Genomic DNA, 13,364 nt, shown 5'->3' with positions numbered 1-13,364 from the left:
TTTACCCTATTCACTGGCAGTGTCTCGCCTTAATTTAAGAATTTTTAGAAATTTTGACTAGAAACAAGATAAATATACTAAGATAAGCCTTTTTTTTCTTTTTTAAAAGATAGCCATCTCATGGGGGGTGGTGCAGATGTACATGATTATTGTCAAATGCTCATTAATATTCTTAAGGGATAACTATGAATATGTAGGAGTTCAGAAAGACTGGATTCAATAAAACAAAGAATTTTAAATAAGAGTACTGTTTTTTTTTTTTTTTTTTACGTACTTGAATTTAACATGTCGAGCCGGAGGAGAGCAAACCGGAGCCGCTGCGCATGCACCCGCACCCCGCGATCGTTATGTCCATCCACTGCACACATGCACGCGCTCCAGAGCACACTGCATTTTACTTCATCACCACTGAACAGCCATGAAGTTACAATAGCGCACGAATGATCCAACTCCTTAAAACAAGCTACAGGTGTCAAGAATCACAGAGGAACTTTTCCTTTTCAGCAATGGGATCAAAGTTACTGGCCTTAGTTCAGTGAATCGGCCCACCCTCTGTGTTCATCCCCTCTAGTGGCCCTCCATATGGGCAATGCTGCATAATTGGGTCAACAGTGTGTGCCTGCATTGGCTGTTTCTCTAATATGACTGACAGGTGCTTTATGATCCATTTGCCTCACTTTTAAACCTCTGAAAAGTGGAGTATTGCCATATTGTGGTGCAAGTTTGGCTCTTAAAACACAATCAGTCTGACAAGATAAAATAAAGCCATTACAGCACAGACTATTAATCCGAACTCAGAATAAATTACACTAGTGAACACCATACACACTTGTGCAGTTTGTAATTTTACCATTAAGCACATTCATTTACATTACTGGACCTGGACCTTAAGTTGTTCAGAGTAATTGTTAGTCTTGAGAATTTTTGGAAGTACTGAACATATAAATTTTTCCACTAAGAGTTTATCCGGGACGTTCTAAAACGCTTAACGTGGCTTAATGTACGTAAAAAACTACCAGGAAACCCCAAATTTCTGTCAAACCTTACTTGGAACAAACACTAACTACTATCAAAAAAACGAGTCCTTATTCCACAGATAAAGTGAATAATATCACGTTAAGCGTTTTCTCCCCCATAGAAGCCCGTTGCAAGGAAACTGCTTAACGTGGTTTAACTTACCTTAACAGCGACCAGGGAAGACCAAACTTCTGTTAAATTTCACTTATAATAAACACTTTCTGCTCTCAAAAGAACGAGCTCTCATTCAGCATATAAAGTGATCGCCCCCCATAGAAGTCCATTATACAAAAAAAAAAAAGCTTAACGTGGCTTAAAATTTTACTTATAATAAACACTTTCTGCTGTCAAAAGAATGAGCTCTTATTCAGCGTATAAAGTGAATAATATCACGCTTTTCTCCCTATAGAACTCCATACAGGAAAAAGCTTAACATGGTTTGTTATAATGGACTTCTATGGGGGGCGATCAAATTTATATGCTGAATAAGAGCTCGTTCTTTTGACAGCAGCAAGTATTTATTATAAGTAAATATTTAACAGAAGTTTGGTTTTCCCTGGTCGCTGTTGAGATACGTAAACCACGTTAAACTGTTTCCTTATAATGGGCTTATTTGGGGGAGAAAACGCTTAACGTGATATTATTCACTTTATCTGCGGAATAAGGGCTCGTTCTTTTGATAGTAGTTAGTGTTTGTTCCAAGTAAGGTTTGACAGAAACTTTAAGCGTTTTAGAACGTCCCGTTTATCCATAACTTTCAAGGTAAGTAACGTAGCTAACGTTAGAGAGCAATCAGGCTAACAAATTACTAGTGTGTCCACTTAGACCGAGGACTAGGGTTATAAGGTTATGTATGGATAGTATAGAGGACATGTACAACTTTATTAAAGCAATATAACAGTCGTGGTCTTGATGTTACAAACAATCTTGCTCGATGTTTTCGCCATCTTTGTTGTTTAACTGGTTACCGGCATACTGGGGCGGAAATAGGTTTACACAGTAATTGCGTATTTCCGGTGCAAAATACGGAAGTTGTGAGAAAGGTCTATAGCCCAATCAGCTTTCTGTTATTGGCGTGAGTCTCTCTCGGATTGTACCGCAGAAGTAAAATGGATTTAACTTTTTAGCTATGGGGAAGTGCACGTTTAGCGATACTTAGCTTGAAAAAACTGAATATAGGGCTTGGCTAAGGCCAGTTGTTAACAACTGTAGATTTTTTTCTCCCCCTGCGGAAGTTACTGCGTCTTCATACAGAATCGCAGTAGCAGAATACAGGTCAAAATACCTTATATAATGTTCTCAATAATAATAATAAATATAGGTCGAGCTAGATGACCGCCAGCCTTGGAGATACTTTTAAAATGTTTTTTTTTTTTACTTGCCCGACCGAACAAACTGCCTGATTAAAACTGAAGTGACAAAAACAACTAGCGAAGCATCGAAAGGCAAGAAAGATTCATATTTTAATACATTCAACGTAAACAGAAATTGATAATGGATAGTGTATTTCTGGTCTATTTGTGACATACTTTAAAACAAATGAATGTAACAGCACTCTAAAGAAACAAACTGAGGTAAAATTTTAAAATGTATAGTTTATTTATAGCATGATATAGTTCAGTAATATAACAAGTGAGCTTTTTGCTGAATATTCTCACAATTACAAATGTTACATTAATTGTAGCTCAATAAACAAGTAGTTAATCAAGTAGTTACTTACATATTAGACAAAATATTTACTGTTTTGTTCTGTTTCACCAACGAAAATAGTTCAAAGCAAGGATCGCAGCAGAAGTATTCTCCTAGCAACGTTCTGCTATGATTCAGCGTTTTGCTCGAATCAGTTGAAATAACTCGCTCATGAAGTGACTTACCTGCTGGTAGTTTAGTGTGTTTAAAAGTATGCCTCCACACCCAACATTTCTAATTAATATATTTATAAATCAATAAATGTATTTAAAACATTAATCTCACTTTTAATTTTGCAGTGTAAATTGTGTAATCTCACTGCTAACAGCCATTTAGAATTTATTGATAAATTCATAAAATAAATTTCAAAGTTAATGCATACATTTCAAAAGTAAAAAAAAAAAAGGCTTTTATAAAGGTAAATCAAACATGCAGATTTAAGATGTAAAAACTAATAGTGCACTGATGAAAATATTGCTTCAGAATTTTTTTTTACATCAGATATTTCTAGTGGTACTTTTATGGGGATATTTTGTGTGGAATAGTATCTGCTGATATGAAAAGTTCACTGTATATCGTAGTAATAAATTTAATTTATGACAGCCATGAAATTGTGTTTACTTTTTACATTAAACACATTAAATATTACATATATGCATGTAATATAATATCTATTTCCATTACAGGTTTCGGTCTTAAATTTCATGTAAGGTGGTATTAAAAAGGTCTTAAAAAGTCTTAAATTTCACTTGTTCATATCTGCAGAAACCCTGCATGAACTATCTACAGCATTTATTAATCTTGGTTAATGATAATTTCAGCATTTACTATTGCATTATTAAAACCACAAGTTGTTTGTTAACATTAGTTAATGCACTGTGAACTAACAATGAACAACTGTATTTATTATTAACTAACATTAACAAAGATTAATAAATAGTGTAATAAATGTATTGTTCATTGTTCGATCATGTTAGATAATACATTAACAAATGACACCTTGACACTTTGTGTTACCAAACTAACTTTAGTTTCGTAGTTTTATGTTACTCAGCAATACTCTCTAGATAAGGAAACACATTACATAAGGATGTTAGTGGAGTCTGTATATTATCAGAAAGGATTAAAGTCCAACTATATATCAGATTACTGTACTTTAAAAATAAGCATAAAGAGTGTGTAACTTATATGAAATAGTATTCAGTAGATGCTTAAAATATTAACATTTTGATATGCTTTGAAATACATTTTTCACAGGCTGCTAGTCCTTAAATGAAAACAGCTAATCACAACATATTGTAAGAAAATAGGATATGGTCACATCTGTGAATTTTTACATCTGTTTTGTACTGTTAGTAAGCTAACAGAGCTTGGAAATCCATAAAGTGAATGGTTAGTACTTTGATATCAAGGAGAATGGTGTTTACAGGCTAGGAGATTAGCATTAGCATGCCACAGCAAGAATTTCCTTAGCTCAAATTCTGTGTCAGTCTTTAATGCGCATTCATAAGAGTTTTAAAGGACTCGTGAAACAGCAATTTTCAAACAAAATAATGGTTTATTTATAAAAGAGAAAAAGCAAACATCAACATTTGAGGAATGCACATGGCTGTAATACTCTTTTGGCCAGATTCTTATCATTGTGTAAAGATGTTTATTTATATAAGGTACATTTGTGACCCTGGACCACAAAACCAGTCATAAGGGTACATTTTTTAAAATTGATTAGGACAATATTTTACGACAGTATTCGGCTGAGATACAACTATTTGAAAATCTGAAATCTGAGGGTTCAAAAAATCTAAATATTGAGAAAATCGCCTTTAAAGTTGTCCAAATGAAGTTCTTAGCAATGCATATTACTAATCAAAAATTAAGTTTTGATATATTTATGTTAGAAAATTTACAAAATATCTTCATCGAACATGATCTTTACTTAACATCCTAAGGATTTTTTGACATAAAAGAAAATTATTATATGCTAATTTTGACCTGTACAATGTATTTTTGGCTATTGCTAAAATATACCTGTGCTACTTAAGACTGTTTTTGTGGTCCAGAGTCACATTCTACCTGATGCTGCATTACAAAGTACTTCATTAACATACATTATCATGTAACAAACATTATTTTATCTGTATTCAAAAAGCCTCAAAATTATTTTGCATTCGAAGTATATTGTCTTCACATACAGTATACTATAAACCATCACTGCATTCAAAAATGTCAAAAATCAAACAGCTCTGCTTCTTTCTCCTTCCAGAAGGTGAAACTCCGATCAATATATTTACAAATTTCATCATTGCTAAACATTGAGAAATCATTGTTTCCATCTCTGCTGGGATGTCCTCCATCGATTGATATGGTATTTTCGATGATAACCTGCGGCACAGCTTTAACCCCGGCGCAAGAATTCTTCACAGATATCCCATTTTCTCTTTTCCCAAAGTATTGCGTTTTGATGTCCTCAAAACCTTCTTTCCATTCCCGTCTCCCAGCCTCAATCTCCCTGAGGACGGCCCGGTGGAAGTCTCGGACCGTCTCCCAGGAAAAGTTCCCTACATGGTCGAACACCTCAAAGCATAGCAGGTGCCTCATCTTCCGCTCCTCAGCTGGGAGATCCTGCTCAAGAATGTGAAAATAACCAAGCATGAATAGGTCAAGGGTCAAGCTCTCATAAGCAACAGGAGCGCCATCCACACGAGGAAGGAACTGCTCGGGCGAGTAGGTCACATGCTTTCTTTGGAGGCTTCGGATTTGTCGTGATGGGACCCCTGAGGCGACGCGTTTCCAGTTGCCAATCATCTTGTCTATTGCGGTTCTTTGCCTGTAAAGATGATACAGTGATCTGGTTCCTGGCTTGGAGACTGGAGCTGTTATTCCTTCTCCTGAAAGAGTGCCAAGCTCTTGTTTCATCTTGGCTCGCATTGATATTGCATACGCAGACCTTTTCCAGTGGCTCAAAAAGAGGACAACGATGCGCTCCTTCCGCAAGCAGGTGGTCTCAACCACTTTATTTCCATCTTTGCCTGGTTCCTGTTGGCATTTTATGCCACTGTCATTAATGTGATTTATGTCAGTGCTTTGAGTTATCCCCACTGGCTGCTCCTTAAGATTTGTTGATGCAGTCAGCTTTTGCTGCCTTGTGTCTGATGTGTTGTTTAAAAGCCCAGCAAATGGATAGATGGTTCCTATCTGAGCCTCAAAGTTAGACCTCAGATTTCTCACAGAAACTCCTGATTGCTGGATCTCCATTTCCACCTTCTGCCTACGTCCTTTGATTGAACTTTGCCTTTCTGGCTGGTATGTGAAGACCGATGCCAGATCTGTGTTTGGCATCTTACTAATCCCATCCTCACTGTTCGTTTCTGAGATGTTTGTCAGCAGCAGCGACATGCTCTTTACTATATTTGAGATACGACTGTACCACACAGGGAGAGGCAGAGATTCCTCCATGTTTAGGAGCTGCTGGCTCTGGGTGTTGACGGTGATATTAACAATGGGAGCAGGAAGGATTGCCCTAAGTTCCTCCGCCAGTCGGGCAAGTTCTAGTTCATAGGCTTGGCATCGTTTTTGAAGGGAGATCGTTTCAATCTGTCCCTCCAAGTAGACCAGGTCATCTTCAGTTAGCAGTTCTCCAAAGGGACCCAGAATGACATTGTGGACTTGGGAGTACCTCCAACCATCCACCTCGATGTGTCGGTCACTGTTTTCCTGTGTAAGACAAAAAAATTCTTATTGTAATGTTGAAGGACATGCAAGGACTTTTATGTTGGAGGGGTTTGAGAAGTTTACTTTTCTGTTGTGGATATCTTCATCTTGCAGTCGAGCCTGAAGCTTGCGCACCATAACCTGCCTCTTCCATTCAGCTATGGGCCTCCCGTTCTCATCATGAGTTGGGATCAGAGAATCAATGTCAGCAAGATTTGCCTCCAGTGCTGCAAGTGGAACAATTCCATTCTGTCCTTTCTGTAAACAGATTTAACAAATACAGATCAATATCGCTATACCATCCTGCAAAACACTCACCCTCTAATTGTTCCAAACCCGTAAGACCTTTTTCATCTTTGGAACACAAATCAAGATATTTTTGTTGAGATCCGAAAACTTTCTGACCCTGCATAGACAGCAACATAACTACCATGTTCAAGGCCTAGAAAGGTAGTAAGGACATTGTTAAAATAGTCCATGGGACATCAGCGGTTCAACCTTAATTTTATGAAGCTACAAGAATACTTTTATTTTGTGTGCAAAGAAAACCATAATAAAAACTTTATTCATCAATTTATGAATGGCGACGGGAAATGACAGAGAAGAGAAGTATGTTTAAATAAAGTTGTTGTTTTTTTTGCTTTATTTGCGCACAAAAGGCATTCTAATAGCTTTATAACATTACGATTGAACCACGGATGTCACATGCAATGTCCTTATACTATACCCTTTTCGGCCTTGAATTTGTCTATTGCGTTGCTGTCTATGCAGGGTCAGAAAGCTCCTGAATTTCATCAAAAATATCTTAATTTGTGTTCAGAAGATGAGAGAAGGTCTTACAGGTTTGGAATGACATAAGGGTGAGTAATTAATGACAGAATTTACATTTTTTTGGTGAACTATCCATTTAATTGATGAAGGGTTATTTGATATTTTAATGATTTCAGTCTTAACAAAAATGAGATTTAGGAGCTAAGATTTTACAACAGTGACATTCTTTAATTTATATATAAAATATGAATAGTTGCTTTAATTTTGCACTTTCTTGTTAAGTAAAATGTTTTTGTCTAAAATTAAATGTATATGCATATAGCTGCAAGTAGTGATTACTGGAGTTCAAGCATTTTAAGGCATTTAAGACAAAAAAAGACATTATTTAGCAAGCCTGTAACCACCTAAATTAATGATTAAGAAGCATTTTTGACAAATCCATGTAATATATCTATATATATTTTAATATTTAGGACTGTTACAGCGCCAGCTGTGGTCCAATATCTCTAAAACTTTGCGTGTTTGTTTAGAATTACCTGTCGCATGTGCTCACCAGGTTTCTTGAAGTTTTGAGTTTTCGTTTAGGCTTTATAAGCCTTTGGGCATATTTGGACAGGCCCCTTTTCTAAATTACCCCTTTATAGCTGTGGGTAAATTTCAACATTGTTTGGATAATTATTGACCTAGGGAGTCCAGAGAATTGTACAGCAGTATTTTTTTTTCCAGACTGAGCGAAAAACCTAGGATTAGTTCGCAAAAGTAGTCATCAAACGGTTGCATAGTTATTGTCGTTTTTATGTTTTTTCCCTCTTATAGCACCACCAAGTGGCCAAGCTCTGTGACCTCAGATTCAGCTCTTACATACATGTTCTGAGTTTGGCGAAGGTATCTCATTCCATATAGCCATTTAATTAAAAGCTGCCCTGCCCCTTTTGCTCGTTTTGGTGCCCTTTGCAATGGTGAGTTGAAAGTTCCACTTTTTTTGATAGTTATAGATATTCACTCTCCAGAGAATCTCAAAATTTAAAAAAATAAAAATCCAAAATACCAGAAAATGTTGCCATCTGAAGCTTGCATCCAATGACACTTGAGCCTGCAACGAACGGTTTAGGAGTTATGAGTGATTTCGTATTTTTGATCGCTGTAGTGCCCCTATCAGGCTGATTGGGATGAACCTTGGTGGCGTTGTAGACCGTGTGAGTACTACCATCTCTTCAAGTCTCTGCGACTTACGGTTTGGTCTGCCCAATCAGGTTTACGTGGAGATGGCAGATCCTTGGTCATTCTAACAAAAACAATAGGGCTACGTGTTGAACCCCTTTTTTTTGGAATTTGGACTTTTTTCTTGTAATTTTGAGTTTACATCTCCCGATTCTGACTTTTTTCTTGGAATACTTGGATTACATTATGACAAATTATGAAAAAACTTGTTTTCTTTGGAATAACATGCACTGATGATGTGAGCACAATAAGAAAAATAATTGGGGTCAATTGTGATTTCAGGTTGACTATTTCGCATATTGAGGTTAGCACATACATTTATTGTTTGTCCAGTAAAGACTGCAGTGATTCCTGCTTGTCTCAGCGACCTCATGGACGTGTGGGATAAAAGTGCCTCCTCTTCCTCAAGGTGTTTTCTCATGTTGAATGAAGTTACAACTATACACCAAAAACAGAGAAGATGAGTTAACTTTAGATATACAATTTATTTGTATTATGGAAGTTCACCTTTTTGTCAATTAGAAATCTGTAATAATTACAGATAATAGATGGGTATGAGCCAAAGACATACAGGTTCATGCACTCCTACCTGTAGAGGCCACTTGAATGGTTCCAGCTCCAGCTTTCTTAGTCTGTGAGGAGGCTGGTAATGTAGATGAGTTATCTTGGTATGCAGGAGATGGACGAGGCTGGGGAGGGACTTCATTCACTGGCTGCTAGGAAACAGCCAAAGCGATTAAGAACAAGCACATCCTGCCACATTTACTTAAAATCAGTCTATAATTAAAAATCATCACCTTGCTATTTTCCATCCTGCCACTATGTCCAAGATCACAGGACAGGTCCTTAATGTCCTGGCAGGGGTCAGCTGTGCTAAACAAGGTCCTTTCCTCCTCTATGAGAACAATATCTGCAGACTGCTGGAGTAAAGCAGTAAGAGCACACAACTTAAACTCAATTTCCTTTTGGTAATTGGCACAAAATATAGGTCTTGAAGCATAATGTACACTCTGATCTGTGAAGAGCCCCCAGTGAGGGGAAAAAGTCATGAGAAAAGTGAAACAGGAGCTCAAACTCTTTAGTATAGCAGACCTCCCACTTAGTTAACAAAAGAAAACTGCCTATAGAGTTCAGTCATCTGATCGGATGGTTCAAATGACCCATACCTGCAATTGCAGTGATTGACTTCTCCTACGGCCACTTGTAAACACTGTTCTTTCTTTCTTTCTTTCTTTCTTTCTTTCTTTCTTTCTTTCTTTCTTTCTTTCTTTCTTTCTTTCTTTCTTTCTTTCTTTCTTTCTTTCTTTCTCTTTTTGTAAGAAATTAGTATTTAATTATTCAGCAAGAATCCATTCAATTGATCAAAAGGGTCATTTATAATGATACAAAAGACTCTTTTTTCAAAAAATGCTGCTCATGCCATCACAGAAATAAACTACATTTTAAAATATATTAAAAGAAAACAGGTATTTTAAATTAAAAAAATATTTTACAATATTACTTTTTTTTTTCCAAATAAATAAATAAAGTTGTGGTGAGCATGAGATGCTTCTTTCATTTAAAAAAAACACTAAACATCCCTAAACTTTTAAACCATTGTGTACATCTACACTGTATATCAGACAACCATAAGAAAATAGTGAGTGTAGCACTCAAGAGCAGCATCAAAAGGTTGACTGAACATGCTCAAAATAAATAAATAAAAAAAGTTACTTCATTACTGCATTAGCTTTGTATAAAAAAACAATATGTGACATTTTGGGTTTAATTTATTTATTTTAACAAAATGAAATTTAGTTCTTAGAGCTGAACATGATGAATGTGTCGGTCTGTTTCCATCATTTACCTCATTACTTACTTACACTATAATGACAGGATATTCTTAGTCATGCTTGTATATAGCCTTTCTGAAAACATTGAGTTTTCATATTTTTTCCCCAAGGCAGTATTTTTAATCTGATATTTGACAGTTTTAAACTAGTATTACTGACAACACCCACGAAAAACTGTTAAAGAATCCTGGAACAAAGAAGCAATACGTAATAGTTATTTTGAAGACATTTCAAAGATTATTTTCTAGGCAGGGTTTTTTGAATTTAGATACATAATTAACACAATTCACATCCTGAAACAAACCCATGCAGTGTTGGAGAGTTTATGTTATTATAAAGTAATCTGAAATGACTTACAGTCCACACCTTAACCAGTCAAGTCTTCACAAGTCTAAGAGCTGAGCGTAATAAGAGCAGCCACAATCACTTCAGAGCTCCAGCCATCCAGTGGCCAAACGCTTAAGGATCAGCACACTACAGTGAGCTCAGACGGGAGGTCTTCATAGTAAAGAAGTAGTAGTATGAATAATTAAAGGGTGGGATTGGGTGAACTGTTGTTCTTTACAGGTTTAGAGGTCTAAAGGTTGCCACACGTTCCTCAACACATTTCTGAAATTCACTACAGCACAGTATTTCTCTCTTTTTTTTAAATTGAATTAACACTACAGTCACTGAACTGTTTTCTGTTTTGTAAAATGGTTGGAGAATTACTTTAATTTCACAAAAAGCCAAAGATGAAAGAACAGGGATCGATGGCAAATTGATACATGCACATGAACAGACAGTTCTAATCTCTGCTGAGGTGTCACATTAGTATCTAACGGTAACTGATTTGCCGTTACGCAAATTTGAAGTCGCTTCACTTAATACCTCTCTGACACAGGCACCTCAACCGACTGTGAAGCAAAGAGGTCAACACACATCAGTTACACAGACCATTAGATATGCAGGAGCAACAGATCAGGCAACTCTATCTTAAGCATTAGATCACACCAATTATATTCGTTTACAGGCAGTTCATGCAGGCTATTTTATATTATATTATATTATATTATATTATATTATATTATATTATATTATATTATATTATATTATATTATATTATATTATATTATATTATATTATATTATATTATGTGACCCTGGACCACAAAACCAGTCTTAAGTAACACGGGTATATTTCAATAGGCAATAATTGGGTCAAAATATTTTTTTTCTATTTTTTTTTTAATGCCAAAAATCATTAGGATATTAAGTAAAGATCATGTCCCATGATGATATTTTGTAAATTTCCTCCTGTAAATAAATCAAAACTTAATTTTTGATTAGTAATATGCATTGCTAAGAATTTCATTTAGACAACTGTAACATTATTTTTGCACCTTCAGATTCCAAATATTTGGCCAAATATTATCATTGTCACGTTTGAGTAATGAAAGGGTCTGGGTCCAGGTGCAGGGAAGGGATAGTTTAATAAAATAATAACAAACTAAACAAACAAAACAAAAAGCCAACACGGCAGAACACAACATAAACTCAAATGAACCAAACAGGGAACAAGGTCTAAGGCCAGGATAAACAGGAACACAGAGCAGACAGACAGTAGACATAAGACAATGCAGACCTGAAGCAGGAGTGAGAAGTGAGAGTTCTTATAGACCAGATCGTGAACAGCTGTGAGTGAAATCAGTGCTAATGACAAGACAGACGTGAACAATCAGGGGAGTGCAGTGCAAGGGGAACAGCGACCTCGAGAGGCTGAGGGAAGACCCACAGCCCCGATCATGACAGTACCCCCTCCCTACGGAACGGCTTCCAGACGTTCCCAAAGTCTGGAGGGAGGAGGAACGGAGGAAGGCAACTCAGGGGGAGGGATGGCGGGCCAGGCCCGTGCAGCGGAGTCCCATGGACCCGCCTCGCCACCCGAGGAACGCGAGCCGGCCCCGCCGCCAGAGGAGCGTCAGCAGACGCCGCCGCCATAGGAACGCGAGCTGGCCTCGCCGCCAGTGGAACGTGCGCGGTCACCGCCGCGTCAGAAACAGAGAGCGCCGTCGCCTCCGCGTCAGGAACAGAGAGCGCGGTCGTCTCCGCGTCAGGAACAGAGAAGGCGGTTGCTTCCGCGTCAGGAACAGAAGGTGCAGTCGCCTCCGCGTCAGCAACAGTGAGCACAGCCGCCTCCGCGTCAGGAACAGAGAGCGCGGTCGTCTCCGCGTCAGGAACAGAGACGGCGGTTGCTTCCGCGTCAGGAACAGAAGGTGCAGTCGCCTCCGCGTCAGCAACAGTGAGCACAGCCGCCTCCGCGTCAGCAACAGCGAGCACAGCCGCCTCCGCGTCAGGAACAGAGAGCGCGGTCGTCTCCGCGTCAGGAACAGAGAGCGCGGTCGTCTCCGCGTCAGGAACAGAGACGGCGGTTGCTTCCGCGTCAGGAACAGCGAGCACAGCCGCCTCCGCGTCAGGAATAGAGATCGCGGTCGTCTCTGCGTCAGGAACAGAGATCGCGGTCGTCTCCGCGTCAGGAACAGCGAGCACAGCCGCCTCCGCGTCAGGAATAGAGAGCGCAGCCGCCTCCGCGTCAGGAACAGAGATCGCGGTCGTCTCGTGTCAGGCACAGAAGGCGTAGTCGCCTCCGCGTCAGGAACAGAGCTCGCGGCCGCCTCCGCGTCAGGAACAGAGAGCGCAGCCGCCTCCGCGTCAGGAACAGCGAGCGCAGCCGCCTCCGCGTCAGGAACAGAGCTCGCGGCCGCCTCCGCGTCAGGAACAGAGAGCGCAGCTGCCTCCGCGTCAGGAACAGCGAGCGCAGCGCCTCCGCGTCAGGAACAGAGATCGCGGTCGCCTCCGCGTCAGGAACAGAGATCGCGGTCGTCTCCGCGTCAGGCACAGAAGGCGTAGTCGCCTCCGCGTCAGGAACAGAGCTCGCGGCAGCCTCCGCGTCAGGAACAGAGAGCGCAGCCGCCTCCGCGTCAGGAACAGAGATAGCGACTGCCTCCGCGTCAGGAACAGAGCTCGCGGCCGCCTCCGCGTCAGGAACAGCGAGCGCAGCCGCCTCCGCGTCAGGAACAGAGATAGCGACCGCCTCCGCGTCAGGAACAGAGATCGCGGTCGTCTCCGCGTCAGGAACAGCGAG

The 13,364-nt window shown here is 39.2% G+C and overlaps 1 protein-coding gene across 1 annotated transcript in view; it reads right to left on the bottom strand.

Annotated features, from left to right (window-relative positions):
- Positions 1–4,881: 4,881 nt before the first annotated feature.
- espnlb (espin like b) overlaps positions 4,882–13,364 on the bottom strand; it is a 21,505-nt gene continuing 13,022 nt past the window's right edge. Inside the window, exons 6-10 of the mRNA XM_073849823.1 lie at positions 9,207–9,329; positions 8,999–9,122; positions 8,726–8,847; positions 6,502–6,675; positions 4,882–6,420 (exon numbers count right to left, since the gene is read on the bottom strand). Of these exons, the coding sequence (XP_073705924.1) occupies positions 4,933–6,420; positions 6,502–6,675; positions 8,726–8,847; positions 8,999–9,122; positions 9,207–9,329 (2,031 nt within the window). The 3' untranslated portion in view covers positions 4,882–4,932. The remainder of the gene's footprint in view (positions 6,421–6,501; positions 6,676–8,725; positions 8,848–8,998; positions 9,123–9,206; positions 9,330–13,364) is intronic.

This window comes from Garra rufa, chromosome 10 (genome assembly GCF_049309525.1).
Source record: "Garra rufa chromosome 10, GarRuf1.0, whole genome shotgun sequence".
NCBI lineage: Eukaryota > Metazoa > Chordata > Actinopteri > Cypriniformes > Cyprinidae > Garra > Garra rufa.
This window is presented reverse-complemented; position numbering and strand designations above follow the sequence as displayed.